This window comes from Phoxinus phoxinus (assembly GCF_949152265.1).
Source record: "Phoxinus phoxinus genome assembly, chromosome: 3".
NCBI classification, from domain to species: domain Eukaryota; kingdom Metazoa; phylum Chordata; class Actinopteri; order Cypriniformes; family Leuciscidae; genus Phoxinus; species Phoxinus phoxinus.
Window position 1 is genome coordinate 4,751,999 of NC_136878.1, and position 15,471 is coordinate 4,767,469.

Sequence of the window (15,471 nt, forward strand, 5' to 3'; positions counted from 1 at the left end):
CTGGCTGAGAGAATCGATATCGTATCGTATCGTGATGAACTGTCCGATTTACACCCCTATTATTTATATGATTTGAATATACACCTCTCCCACAGCAAGACACATGATTTAAGGAATCAAATCAAATGCTGCAGGACAACTTGCACACTGCAGTTTAATATGTCGTGTTATGGGTTAATTCAAATGAATAAACTAGACTATAAACTTGTCAATGCCTACACAATTCTTTCATGCACTGAGGAGCACATTTCAGCATAAATGGATTGACCTCACCATATCTCCAGATCTAGAAATCTGAGCACTTTACAGGCAGTAAAATGGGGATCTACACTAACTACTGTCAGAAACCAGGGGCCTTTGAAGCCAAAACACGCCTTATTGGCTGTTATCGTGGAGGCTGTAAATGTCAACCCAGACACATGGATCTTCCAAATTTCTCACGGTCGAGCACAGAATTGGGCTGTTAAAGCTCTGCCGCCCAGCCCACGCTGGATGTTTAATATGGTTAAATGATGGCCCCTATTCTTCTTGGCCTTTCCAAACAGCAAGCCTTCAAATTCTTTACTGCTGAGCTAGTTTCACCTTTGACCTCCGACACTTTAGAGTCGTTTCCCAGATGTAGATTAAGCCAAGCTCTCCAGTCAATTACAGCACGGATCAAAAGCGGCGCCTTCAACGTTTACTACAATATTGAAATGGGATCATGACACAGACAATAAACAAGAGGTTTAGAGAAGGTGCGTTACTTGTAACTACAGTCGAGCTTATTTCGGGTCCTCTGGTGTTGTTCTTTATGACGGACAAAGTGACTTCATATTCCTGTCCCGGCCCGAGTCCTGGTTGCTCAAAGTTGGTCTGGGAAGGTGTCAGGTTGTTCACGATCTTCCCGTTTTCTTCCTTCTGTAATGGACAAGACAGAGGAATATGCATTTAGCTTCCTTTAGTCATGATTGTTTCTGCAAAACCTGTCATATATTTAGTAAATGCTAAAATCCAGATCAGTGGGAACCTCAGAAATTTTCCAAGGGGGCTTAAAGATAAAAAAAATAAGACAAAACAAGCATCAAAATAAGCATTTTAACACCCTCAAAAACCTGGATATATGGTGGTATAATTTTTAAGGGTGAAATAAAAATCAAGAAAATAATGATGCCGAAAAATCTTTTTTTTAACGAAAACATATTTGCGTTAATATTTTCATTTTTCCCCACATGCAATTTTTTTTTTTTCATAATTAGTATTTTTTCAGTCTTTTTTTTTTTTGTCTTGGCTTTTGAGTGATGTCATGAGAGTTATAAATTCTGACAATCTGACAAAGTATGAGATACTGTACATTTTGTGTCATGCAATTTGGCCTCTCAGGTGAATTTATCTTGTTTTAAGGATTCAGATTTTTTTTATATATTGGAAAACATACCAAAAAAAAGTAATTTAATTCAGAAAATATCATAACTCCATGGGCATTTTTATAATGAATATAGTATTTCTAGGTATGCCAAGATCTAAGAAATTTGAGTACAATAAAATAAAAAACAATAATGGGTTTTTCTAATATTGTTGTAGACAATGGGGAGCCTTGGAGTCAAAAAGGCTGAAAACCACTGAACTTGCTGACCTCAAATCTAATAGACGTGTACTAAAAGTCACAAAAGTCCAACTGTGAGTCTATATTTATACCCCTGTTATTGGCAGTCATGATTTGACAGAGAAAACGTGTCGTGCAAAAGTTGACAGTTTCCTAAATGCTGGTGGCATGAAACAACAGAACTGAAAGTGAGCAGTAAGTTCAAACATCTGGGATTTCTGGAGCACCATTAAAGTGAGTCTTAATGGAGACTTTATGGTTCAAGGATGGCTCTTTTTAATGGCTCCTTGAATGAGTGTATGAGCTCATGGCCGCCTGTAACTCTGACTCAAATGGAGAAAATGCCCATTCACATCACTACTAATGAACAGTGATTAAATTGTCCATTACTCTGTTTTAAATACGAGAGAGAGAGACTCTGAAAGCAGCCGCATGACCGTATAACCCTGGCACCTAGGACCGCGTTTAGGAATAAACCGCTGTGTGAACAACTTACCGCAGTAAATCTGCTGACCTAAAGGTTGACATGTTATGTTCTAACAGCTGGTACAGAAATACATTTTTACTATTAGTTTTACAGCAAGTTATTAAAATGATCAGTGTTTCAAGATATTTCAACACTTTTCTCGCCCTGTGCTTTAAAGAATGTGGTTTTCAAAAAATGTTCATGTCCTGAGAAGATGTTTTTACAAAGTTAATGACACTGACCTAAATACCTTTGCCTAGTAAGGCATCAAAAATATATATTTTTGGTGTACTTTCTGAGTCAAGTTTCCACCCCCGTTTTTTTTTTTTTTTAGTCTGAACAGCCAAATATATACAGGTAAATGCGTAGGGAAAAAAGCCTTTAACATTATCTCTCATTGACACTAACCGTGTTACGAAAGTTGAGCTCCCAGCCGTCAAAAGGAATGTTCAGCTGGTCCCACAAAACTTCCACAGACGTATCGGTGATGGATTTAAACTTCAGGCCCTCAGGCTGCGGGAGATCTGCAGGGAAACAGCACATGTTTATTAGCCGACTATCATGACACTCATTCAGTGTATTAGCAGTGTTGTTCAGTGCCTGGATATAAGAGGTTTACATGTGCAAATGTATAGTGGCTCAATGGATTATTTCCTAATGCGGTTTGGACAGTTTTGCATGTGCAATGAAAGTTTTGACCAACTTTACTGTCTGTGTTAAAGATGTTTCTGGGTTTACAAGGGTTTCTTAATGATCCTTATAATTTGTGAACTGTAAGCTGCGTTGAATAAAAGAATCAGCTAAATGACAATAGAAAGAGGAAGTGACATGGAAAATTACAAACTGAAAGCAGTACAACAAATATCATTATACATATATATATATTTTATAATCTTTTACATTAAACATTGCTGTATTGAGAATAAAAAAATAAAATTGTAATTTTGATGAGAACTGGGGTGAGAAGAAATGCTTAACTGTCATAATTATAAAAAACATATTAATTAATTAATTATGGAATTAAATAATAAGTAAGTAATTCATAAAATATGAATAGTATTATATTATTTTCTATGATTTATTATATTATTATAACTGTATTAGTATTATTAATAAAATGTATTAAAATACAAATAAAAAAATACCTACAAATTAAAAGATAATATTTAAAAAAATCCTTATTTTTCAAGTAATAATGATGAAAAATATTAACAGCCCAAAAAAAGGCAAACTTTCTTTAATAATTACTGTCTTTTTAGAGTGAATTATGCCATTTTCTTGACAGGATTCATAACTTGTACTCCCAAATTAATGAAAAACATGAAAACAATCTGACAAAGACAAAATATGAGATACATTTTTCTCCTAAATCAGACTTTTGCATCTTAGGTGATTCAGATTTTTTTTATTTTTTTATTTTATTGGAAAACAAGACAAAAAACTAGTTATTAGTATTATTGGATAGATGTTGGTTATGAGAATACTGAACTGCAAGAGAACGCATCTGGAATTCCAGTGTTAGAAAAAATCATATATATATATATATATATATATAAGGGACCGTTCGGTATTTATGGAATGGGCCACCGGAGGAAAATAGGGGAGGGTCATGCCTTTTTATTCTTTGTTGAGGGGAGGGTCATCCAACTTTTTTTAGTCTAGGGGGAGGGTCACCCAACTTTTGTATTCATAAAAACAACAAACTTTCAAAGTGGCTTGTTTTGTGCATATTTTTCCATGTAGCTCTCTCAGTCTCGGTCCCCCCATAGCTAGCAGATGGGTCTGACCCAACAAAAATCAGACGCGAAAGATGGAAAGATCAAGTCCAGTTTGGTGCTGTTTGACAGTGCGCACGCGCTCAGAAAAAGAACAGAACGCCAATGAAATGTTTACCACGAGCAAATAATAAACTTTTGTGATTGCTAATCACAAGCAGTGTCCTGTGAGTGTAACTCTACCGCTGCATGTGATGTAGCCTACGTCGCTATCATGTCTGAAAACAAACACAAATAGGCCTAACGCGTGCTAGGGCTGTTTACACCTGGCCACTTCATGCGTTTTCTCAGATCGGATAGCTATCTGATTTATCAAAACGATTCCATTTACATCTGGTGTGGTCGCATAAATGCGTTTTTGCAAAACGGATTTAAATCCTATCTTCAATTCTTCAAATAGTTTGCACGTTGGCTCATCTGCAGTGATGCGTGTTGCAGTAGCGTCGTCATGTCTGGCTATAACATGACATATAGCCTATAACACGCTCACGTTTATTTTTATTTTATTGCATTTTTTGGGAGGAGTACAATTTACATATGTGGTTTCAACAACCAGATGCATTTACACTTGTCCAGTTTTGTCGGGAATGTGGCCCAGACCTCCCCTGAAGTGGTTTGAGCGATCGGATTCAAATCCGTCTCGAATGCGTTTCAGAGGGCATTTTTTCACGATCGGATAGCTATCCCATCACAGAACACGCATGAAGTGGCCAGGTGTAAACAGCCCCATTCATCGCAAGACAGAGGCGAACCAACACTGAGTGGGAGCCCCAGGCAAAATTAACCAATGAGGACCTTTTTTTATTTTATATAGCCTAGGCTATGTTTTATATATAATATATACTTTTTTTTTTTGTTAATATATCTTAATTAGATATATTATTATACAACATTTAAAAAGTAGTAAACACAGAACATCTAACAGAACATTTTAACAACCTTATGTGCTCATTTTTTTAATTAACGAAATGTCAATCTTTATAACAGAAGATACAACACAATACAACAATCTTCAAGATACAGTAAATCTTCAAATGTGAAGATGTGAAAACAGATTGTCACCTTAAAAACAGTCATTTGCGTGGTGGAACAAGTCATGCTAAATAGAATTATAGTTAGCATCTTAACTTTGTTCTATTATTTTATTAGTTCATTAACTAGCCTAATTGTTAACTCAAAAAATGTAATGTAAAGAGCTGGATACTTACTAATTAAATAATGTCAAATATAGTAAATGTATTGTTGCCATACTAAATATTTGACTAGTCGCACGTTAATTTCTGCTTATAGCCTACTGCATGAAGGGATATAGCCCAGTCTGCGCTCAAGCGCATGTATAATCTTGCCGCAAAAGTAGGCTATTAATAAATATGTATTTAAATATAACGATGCATTTTAATTGTTTATTAATAAACTCTTTTTTTCTAAATCAGTGTCCGCTGCAAACATGTCTCCATACATCTCCGCTGTAAAGTGCGCCTTTAAGAGAAATGCATCTTTCATACGGATTACATAATCAGATGATATTTGCTTTCGATTTGTTTGTTTTTTTTAGTTTAAAAGTGGACATATCAAGCTTTATATATATTTTTTTTTCATATATTTGAGGCTAGTATGCTATATAGCCTACGATATGTTTCTGTTTTTTTTTTTTGTTTTTTTTTTGACGCGCTCCAGTTCACGGAGACCATGAAAGCGCGCCCTGGTTGTTTTATTTTATTTTACGAAAGCAAAAGGTTTTCTTGTTATTGTGAGTTTACACAAATACAAGTATTGCGACAGATGCATTATTCTTTTCTGTATGGCCATAAATAGAGTATTTTAAGTTGTTTCCACTGTTGATCGCATCAGCGCCTCCATGTCATGCAGTGCGCGCTACACACTCCGCACACACACTTGGTTATGCGCCTAAGAACAGCGAACAAATATCTAGGTTAATGTTAGAGTGAGCGGCGATGCCAGACGGATAATCCTCATGTTTAACAAATCAAATCATGCAGTTTCTACCGCGAGTCAGCGCTGCGCCAGTTTGAAAAAGGCGGGTGTACAGGAGCCTTTTAATGAACGTTTGGTGTAGGTCTAGGCATAGAGATATCTGAACATATTTGCCAAGCGCAATTACCAGTATTAATCAATAAATGATCGGGGAGGGTCATGCCTTTTTTCACAATCATTTTGGAGGGTCATAGAAAAATGTATTGCTGGCGAAGGGAGGGTCAAGTCTTTTTTGACTATAGATCTCAAAACTCCTCCGGTGGCCCCTTAAATAAATAACGAACAGTCCCTAAACATTTGTTTTACCACAAAGTGTGCAGGTGGGTATAGTGATTGCACGTGTGTGTAATGTTGACGTACGTGTGGCCACTCTGGCACTGACTGGGACGCTCTTCTTGTTGTTGAGGACGGCATAAACGTTGATCAGGTACTCGATCCCAGGCTCCAGCTCAGAGACGGTAGCAGACGTGCGATCTCCAGGCACTCGGAAGTCCAACTGCAGGCCGCCTGGTGACGTCGGGATATACGTGACCAAAAACTCCGTCACCAGCATCTCGTTCTTCCACGTGAGGTTCACCTTCTCTGTGGTTACATCTGTGACGGTCAGGTCTTCCGGTGGTGAGACTGGGAAAGATATTAAAGCTCATTTACGTCACAGATGTTGAGAGACCGAATAACCTTTAGTGCCAAGTGGTCGGAAAACTGTCCATGTTTCCACTGTGGTGACTGGGAAACATCCAATCAAACTATGGAGAGGTTTCAATTCGAGCTACACAGAGTAAATTATCTTTTGTTTCTTATGAACTGTCCTCTATGTAAACCTAATGGATTTCACAGGCACACATATGGTGTTAGTCAAGAAATGAGTTTATAATAATACACCCACTGCTGTCGACAAAAGACAAAGAGAAAATCACTCACTACTCTTGACTAAATGACTTTTGTAACTTTAATAATGATTCATTTATATTTTATACTGTGAAGACTATAGAGTGTAATTTTACATTTGATTACTTTATTCAATTTCTGTACCTGAAAATTGTGATATTTCACTGGTATCTTAAAATTTGAACCACTGGCCCAAGCAGACCAGTAGAAAAAAAATGATCATTAAGTCCTGCTGGAGCTATAAATATTCACTGTGCTATCAAATTAAAGATACAAAATGATAATGCAAAAACATAAACAGAGAAAGTAACAGAAGCTCCTACAAAACATTTTAACAGGCATAATTAGGTATGAAAATAACTGAAGAAAAAATCTCTTTGCTAAGTGATTATCTCGATTCATATTCTTTTGGTTTCTCTGCCCAATATTTTAAAATATAAAAAAATGAAGGTATCGGTACTCGGTATCGGCAAGTACAAAAAATTAAAGCATAATAAAGAAAAAGTATCGGTGCAACCCTAATAAATACAGTAAAATATTGTGAATGACAATGTGAAAAATGAGAAACATTGCCTTAGCAACTAGTTTTAATAAAAAGTTTAAGTATTTTATATTTTATTTTATTCCAGTTAACATTTATTTTATTTCAACAAACGCTTTTTAATAGTTTTAGTTAATTTTTTTGTCTATGTACAGTATACAAACAATATATATATATACATTAAAAAAATATATAAAAAAAAGGAAACTACTAAACTTTAAAAAAGAAAATATAATAATAAAAATTAAAAACAAAACAGAATATCTGCTATTATAAGAATCACCTTCAGAGCAATCGTCGCCAATGTAGCCTTCATCACAAACGCAGAGGCCGTCCACACATTGGCCCACTCCCTTGCATTCGTTCGGACAGCTTCTTTCTCCACAGGCGTCTCCAACGAATCCCTCGTCGCACACACACCTCCCGTTGACGCAGCGCCCGTGGTTGTTGCAGTTTCCAGGGCAGGTGGGAACGGAGCAGTCCTGCCCCTCAAAACCCTCCTGGCAAACACACTGGCCCTCCACGCAGCGTCCACGTCCGAGGCAGTCATTGGGACACTTCTTTTGAGCGCAGTCCTCTCCGGTGAAGCCCTCGTCGCAAACGCACTGCCCTGCGACGCAGCGTCCACGGTTCAGGCAGTTGCTCGGGCAGCTCAATTCACTGCAGTCTTCGCCTGCGAAGTTTGCAAAGCAAACGCACTTCCCGTCCACGCACTGGCCTCGACCGTAGCAGTCCGACGGGCAGCTTCTGATGCTGCAGTCCTCGCCGCCAAAACCCTCTTCGCAAACACACTGCCCGTTAACGCAACGCCCAACATTATTGCAGTTATTCGGGCAGCTGAGCTCTGAGCAATCCTGGCCTTGGAAGCCAACGTCGCATTCGCACCGACCGTTTATGCAGCGACCTCGGTTGTTGCAGTTGTCCGGGCATGAGAGCTTCCCGCAGTCCTCTCCGAGGAAGCCAATGTCGCAAATACACACTCCGTTAAAGCAGCGTCCTTTTTCGTTGCAGTTATTCGGACAGGTCAAGCTGGAACAGTCCTCGCCTGAGTACCCAGCGTCACATACACAGTGGCCATCAATGCAGAAACCTCGTCCCGAGCAGTCGTTCAGACAAGAGAGCGTCCCGCAGTCTTCTCCGGTGAAGCCTTTATCACAGTAACAGGTCCCGTTGTCGCATCGCCCGCGGTCGTAGCAGTCATTCGGGCAGATGAGCTCGGAGCAGTCAAAGCCAGTCCAGGGTTCGTCGCAGACGCACTCACTATCAACGCAGCGCCCGCGTCCTAAACAGTTGTTGAGGCAATCCGACTCTGTGCAGTCTTCCCCAGAGAAGCCTTCATTGCAGACACAAGCTCCATCAACGCAACGCCCGTTCTCACCGCAGTCAACCGGACAGGTTTCCAAGCTGCAGTCGTCCCCAGAGAAGCCTTCATTGCAGACACACGCTCCATCAACGCAACGGCCGTTCTCACCGCAGTCAACCGGACAGGTTTCCAAGCTGCAGTCCTCACCCGTGAAGCCTTCGAAACACTCACACTTTCCGTTAACGCAGCGGCCCTGGTCGCTACAGTCTCCGGGACAGTCGGGAACGGTACAGTTGGGGCCCTTCCATCCGGGAGCACAAACACAGCCACAGGTTTCAGTGCTGTAGTTTCCATGGCCGCTGCAGTAGGGCTTCGTTCCTACAGCACCTGCAGAATCAGGAGATACGTATATTTACATGTATGCATTTGGCAGATGCTTGTATACATCAAGGTATACATTTGATCAGTTCACGCATTCCCTGTTGCTGGCACCATGCTGTGCTGGTTGAGCTACATACATCATTTTATTTATATATTGTTAACCCACTGAACTGAAAGGAGAGTCAAACTGGGTCCTTTTCAAACACAAACTTAAAGCTAGGGTAGGTAATCCTGTTCAGAAACATTTTTTTTTATACTGGGTGAAATGGTCCTTCCATTCTGATAGTAGTCAATACATTATGTGTTCAGAAAAAGGAATGAAAAAAATCTGACCTCTGTAGCAGCTGTAGGACAGTAAAAACTCTGACCAATCACTGCCATTCGGTGCGAATGTAAAGAACCAATCAGATGCCTTCATGTCTCGTGCCCGAGCACCACTGCGTGCACAGCAGTGATGCGTGGGTCAATGTATAAACAACCCGCACCCGACCGACGTTTTCAACTAACCCGCCCGCAACTCGGACCGCAAAAAAAAAGAAAGAAAATATTGTACCCGACCCGCTTCCTGACCCGCGTTTTTTAAAGTAGCTAAAGTAAATGCTCATCGTGTCATGGGCCATAGACGGAGGAACTAGGGGTGCGCATTTTTCAGAATGCTGTATGATATAGCCTAGTGTTTTGTATTAAAGGCTTGATTTATTCATTTATTTCGTTTCATTTTCTTAACAATTAAGATGCTGCATGTGTTTATCCAGTCTAATCGACGCGTGCGTCTCTCCCCCGACTTTCCCAACAAAAATCCCGCCCCCTCTCAGTAAATAGGCTACATAAAACTGACATTACTGAGCTATATGCGTTTAAAAGTAGCCTATTAAAATGGCACAATGGCATTGCTCAGTTCAACGCGTTGCTCAGTATTTGGCGTGCTGTCCGGGGGGAGGGCTCCGAGCTCGGAAATTGGGCCCGAACCCAGAGTACTCCCCCCGTCTCTGGTTAGGAAGATAGCCATGCAAGTGTGAGGAGATGGGGTGGTGGAGGGATGCTGAAAACTGTAGAGGAATAAGGTTGAGTTGACTGCGTATATTTATAGGTTTTACTCATGCTGATTGAGTGGATCTGTCGATTACTGATTGATGACAGCTGGTTGGAGTGACTTGATTGCTTGATCATTAGAACGTGTTCCTCCCGAACCTTGTTAATAAAACATAATTTATTCAAAAGTTAATAACGCGCTCAACATTTCGTGCCAACTTCGAGATTTCGTGCCATCTCAAAGAGGCACGAAATCTCTCTCTCGGACCTTTACCATGATTGTTCCCTGCTGGTGGAATGATCTGCCTAACTCAGCCAGAGCTGCTGAATCTGTAGCCATCTTTAAGAAACTGCTGAAGACGTATCTTTTTCGGCAGCACTTGATCCAGTACTACTAACACTTTCTTATCTATTCTATAAAAAATTAAAAAAAACTTGGATTGTACTGTGAAGGGTTATAGCACTTACATACTGTTGTCCTACTGCTAGTTTAATTGCTTCTATTGTCTCTCATTTGTAAGTCGCTTTGGATAAAAGCGTCTGCTAAATGAATAAATGTAATGTAAACATTCAAAAGGTAAATAAGGATTTCCCACTTTCATCTGCAGACTGAGCTTGTGCGTCATCCTCGCGCATTCAGCCAATAAAGTGTAGACCTATGTATTTCATAGAACATTGTGTCTAGTACTATATAAATTACAAAGGTAAACGACCCGACCGACCGCGACCCAAATATCATTAAAAATATTTTTGGATGACTCGTAACCGCGGGTAACCGCAGGCACCCGCTCATTTTGGATCAACCCGTGCATCACTGGTAGGTACATGCAGCTGACTCCAAATGTGGATGCGCGTTCATGTTTGTGGGGGGGGGCGTAGCTTTGGACGGAGCACTGACAGGAGGGGGCGGAGCTTAGAAGAGGTGCTACTTTCAAATCTGGCTAGCTCTCCAACATTACCGACCCTAGCTTTAAAGACTCTTTAATCAGAGGTCAGAAATGTGACCACTGACTGTCCGCTGTGTTTATATTGTGTTATACTGTATTATGATGTTTATTTTAACTATGTATTGTTTAAATTTATGTAAAGGCCCATTAGGGACAAACATTGAGAATTAGCTTCGGCTAAAATGTTGTAGTATGTAACATGAGCCTATGTAACATACTTGTCCCAATTAAAATAAACTTAAAAATAATAATAATACGTATATGCAATTTTCAATTATGGAAATATCATTGCCAAATAGCATTTGCTAAGGAAGAGGCATGTAAACATTCATTTGAAAGCACCATGACCTCCTATTTATAAGTTGTGCAGGTTTGCCAAAGTATATTGCAAACAGTTACATGATTACGCCACATGAAGACTTTAGCATTAGACATAGTGAATTATAGATTACTGATTATTTTATTTATGATTTTAATTAATTATGTATCTGAGGATGGATAAATAAACGAATTAATAAATACATATTTTCCTCTATGCTAACACACAAACACACATAGACACAAACAAATAATTATTTTAAGAATTAAATTAATTCTGTAAATAAGGATAGTAAATAACTGTTTTCTATAGGATTTATGTGAATTATATCCCTGAGGTTTAATAAATAAATAAATTTATTTATGATGTATATTCTGTATCTGAGAAATAAACAAACAAACAAAAATATTTTATGAGTTTAATTAATTCTGAAAAAAATGATGAATAAATAATTTTCCTCATGATTAATTCTGTAAATGATAAATAAATAATTTTCCTCATGATTAATTCTGTCTTTGAGGTTAAAATAAATCAATCAATGTTTTCTTTATGATTCATATTAATTCAGTCTCTGAAGTTAAATCAAATCGCAAAATTGTGAACTTTTTTTAAACTGGCTTTGCAAACTGGTTTTTCCCACCTCTTCCGTCAAACAGCCCATCCTCAAATGTACACCATTGAGCCAATTTTGCTATATCGGGGTCAGGATGCTCAAAAAGACCCATCTTTTAAATGTGACGCATCGTGTTCATACTTTTTGAAGGAATCAGAGTATGAATGGCATATATTTTTCCCTGCATTATGAGAGAAAGCATTTAACATTAAAACAAAACACCCTTAAAATCTGACTGTCAGTTAACACTGTGAAACTTTGGACCCTCAATAGAGAAGTAAATCTGAATGTGTCCTGTACCTGAGACCTGCGCGCTGCAGCAGGAGGACTCTGTGCCGCATTGCTCTCTGAGTGTGGACACCTCACCCTCCAACATCTCCAATCGACTCAGGAGCTCCTTCAGATCCGGCAGTCCACCTGTACAGCCACAGGCCTGCTTGGGGATGTTGATGCGATGGGTGAAGACAATCTGATTACTGCCGTCCAATGTCTGGTCTGTTACTTCTGAGCCAGACGGTGCATCCTTCTGCTCGAGATCCGAACCACCAGGAGAGTCTAGATCCACACACAGAGAGCTACCCGGGACTTTGATGTTGTAAACGTGGTTGAAAACGACCGGTTGGGAAGAGTTCGGAAGGGTTACGTTGTGTATGCCGGGAATCGTCAGAGCTTCCCGTCGGTGCCTGATCATCTTTTTTACCAGGCCGGCGTGATTTAGAGTCATCAGGGTGGCCAAAACCAAACAGCTGAAAGTCAGGCGGCCTGACCACATGTTTCTGCACTAATGAAAGCTTGTCTGGGCAAGAAAGCCTGCCTGGTGAGTCTGGACAAAGTGGTGATGTCTCTGAAAAAGACAACACACAAAACATGTTATAAGAAATTTTAAAATGACATTACAATTCCTAGAATGAATAGAAAAGCCAGAAAACCCTTTCAAAGCACCATCAAATCTGAAGTGTGAGTCGGTAATATATATATATATATATATATATATATATATATATAAATATAATATATAAGGTATTTATCTGTCAAAATTATTTGGCAAAGGCAAAGCAATAAGTTTTATTTTATTACGCGGAAATAAAATGCATTGTAAATTAAAAATTTCACAGCAAAAGGCATCCACTGACTACAACAAAAAAGTCTCCAGTGGGCAAGAGAGTTACATTTTCACCACTGTGGAGTGCTGGAAATTGACCAGCTGGTTTTCTGAAACTGCATCCCAGGCAAGATGCACTGTCCTGGGCATGACTTAAATAAGACGGGAGGAATGTCCTCCTCAGAGAAACAGCTGAGTCCAAATTGCCATATTTGGCCAAACACCCGTACTCTCTGACAGCCCAGGGAGGCTGCCTTGATTCGAACGCCCTCTGAAGAGCAGTCGCATGTAAAAGACTGGCAGAAAACGGGCTGTCGGGTGTTGGCGATTGGGTGACAACGTGGTTCTTGAGGCAGAGCCACATTAGACCATCATGAGGTCCGCTTTAGGCTCACTCTGGTGGGTGAGAGAGAGTTCAATTTCCACCGCTGTGGAGCTCTGGAAGTATGAAACCTCCAGAAATTGACCGGCTGGTTTTCTGAAACTGCATCCCAGGCAAGATGCACCGTGCCGGGCATGACTTAAATAATGGCCCGCTGCCTGGAAGTCTTGACTTTTTTTAGAGGCTTTGAGAACTAAGGCTCTTTGAGAACTAAGCTCCAGGGCCACATTAGTCCATCGTAAGGCCCACAAAGGCTCACTCTGCTGGGTGAGAGAATTCAATTTCCACCGCTGTGGAGCTCAGGAAGAATGAAACCTCCAACCTCCAGGAATTGACAGGCTGGTTTTCTGAAACTGCATCCCAGGCAAGATGCACCGTACCCAGGCACGAATCAAGCTTAGACACCCTGGAGGAATGTCATCCTCAAAATTGTCATATTTGGCTGAACATCCATGCTCTCGGACGTCCCCCTCCAGCCTTTGGTCCCGGTCCTCTGGTGGGCCAGAGAGTTCAATTTCAAAAAACATATTTGCATAAAGAATGCAAACATTGACAACATAACCAATGTTCATACTTTCCTTAGTACGTATCTTCATTTTTGGGTGACCTATACCTTTAAATTCTTGTTTCAACAAATTTTATATGCAATATGCGAGGGGTAAAGTGACGTGTCTGTAATAAAATATTGATAGGCAATATATTCAATGCATGTATTGAATAAAAGCCTATTTAAAGTCTGCACCAGTTATTGAACAAAATTGATTGCCACTGTATCTTACAAGACTATGAGGTCCACCGCTCATCACGATACCCTTATTGCTGAATCATAAATTCATATTTTTCTTTTTCTAAGACACTCTGCCAGATTCCTAAAAATACAGTCTTTGAGCATACTAATAAAATCTGTGTTTCCCGTCTGCACACTTGAGCTGGGATGACTTCATATCTGGACATTGGAGCAGTGTAATTTGTGGATGGTGGATGGGGGCCAGAGTCTCCTCCGCAGCGTGGGAACACTCATCTGATTCTCCTTCTGGATGTCCGTACAGCCTCCACTTGTCTCAGATATCTGAGCGTGTGTGAGTCGGAGAGGAAAACTTGACTGCGGGACCCCAGCGTGATTCAAAAGAGATATCAGACCTACACCACCGCAGCGAGAGGGACTTCCTGTCTCTACTGTGTGAGCGCCACTTACAAACGCCATTTTTTTCACTGAGCAGTTCAATGATAAGCCTTGTGCCTCAAGTTAGATGCATACAATAGATGATTTTTTTTGCATGTGCATAATTTGTGAACACTTTAATGACATCCTTTGAGTCCAGGCCTGTATTATGTTAATAATTGCTTGCTTGCTCATTTCAACGATCGACACACTTTCCTGTTGCCAGTAGGGCTGATATATTGAATATTCACATTAATAGATATGACATTTCTGATATAAAGGTGCTGTAAGTGACTTTGGTTTGGAATAACACAGTGAAATATGTCATGTGATCTCACACCTGCACCTGTGTCACAAGTACATTCTAAACAGAGTCAGGGGAACTGTTAGAAAACAAGCCAATAAGAAAGGCTCTCTGCCTGTCAATCATTTTGGTTGAGTTTGAGTTAGTAAGTTTGATTCTTTTCTATATCAAAGAATCAATTTAAAATGACTGATGTTAAAATAAAGTAAATAAATAAATGTGTATATATATATACAGAAACACCATTGAAAAGCAGTTAAAAAAAGTATTTTATGGTCACAAAGGCTATATCTGTTTGATCAAAAAACAGTAATACTTTGAAATATTATAATCATTTAAAATAACTTTTCAATTGTAATAAATTTTAAAATGTAATTTATTCCTGTGATCAAAGCTGAATTTTCAGCATCATTACTCCAGTCTTCAGTGTCACATGATCCTTCAGAAATCACTCTAATATGATGATTTGCTGATATTTATGTTCTTATATGTTGAAAACATGTATTTCTATCATATATACAGTAAATTAAAAGCAGAAGATTCAGTCAATATTATGAGAAGAGTCATCCCATCCTTTATATGACTCCTTTTCATGTGATATTATTAGCGTTTAAAGTTTTTTTTAATAAACGTTTTGTAGTGTTGGGTCCGAGTCCACCTTTGTCGAGTCCGAGTC

General features: G+C 39.4%; 1 protein-coding gene across 1 annotated transcript in view; it reads right to left on the reverse strand.

Annotated features, from left to right (window-relative positions):
* Positions 1-15,471, reverse strand: part of tnca (tenascin Ca) — a 67,848-nt gene that overhangs the window by 39,801 nt on the left and 12,576 nt on the right. The window contains exons 2-6 of the mRNA XM_079608237.1: positions 12,146-12,689; positions 7,534-8,940; positions 6,182-6,445; positions 2,460-2,575; positions 747-900 (exon numbers count right to left, since the gene is read on the reverse strand). Of these exons, the coding sequence (XP_079464363.1) occupies positions 747-900; positions 2,460-2,575; positions 6,182-6,445; positions 7,534-8,940; positions 12,146-12,617 (2,413 nt within the window). The 5' untranslated portion in view covers positions 12,618-12,689. The remainder of the gene's footprint in view (positions 1-746; positions 901-2,459; positions 2,576-6,181; positions 6,446-7,533; positions 8,941-12,145; positions 12,690-15,471) is intronic.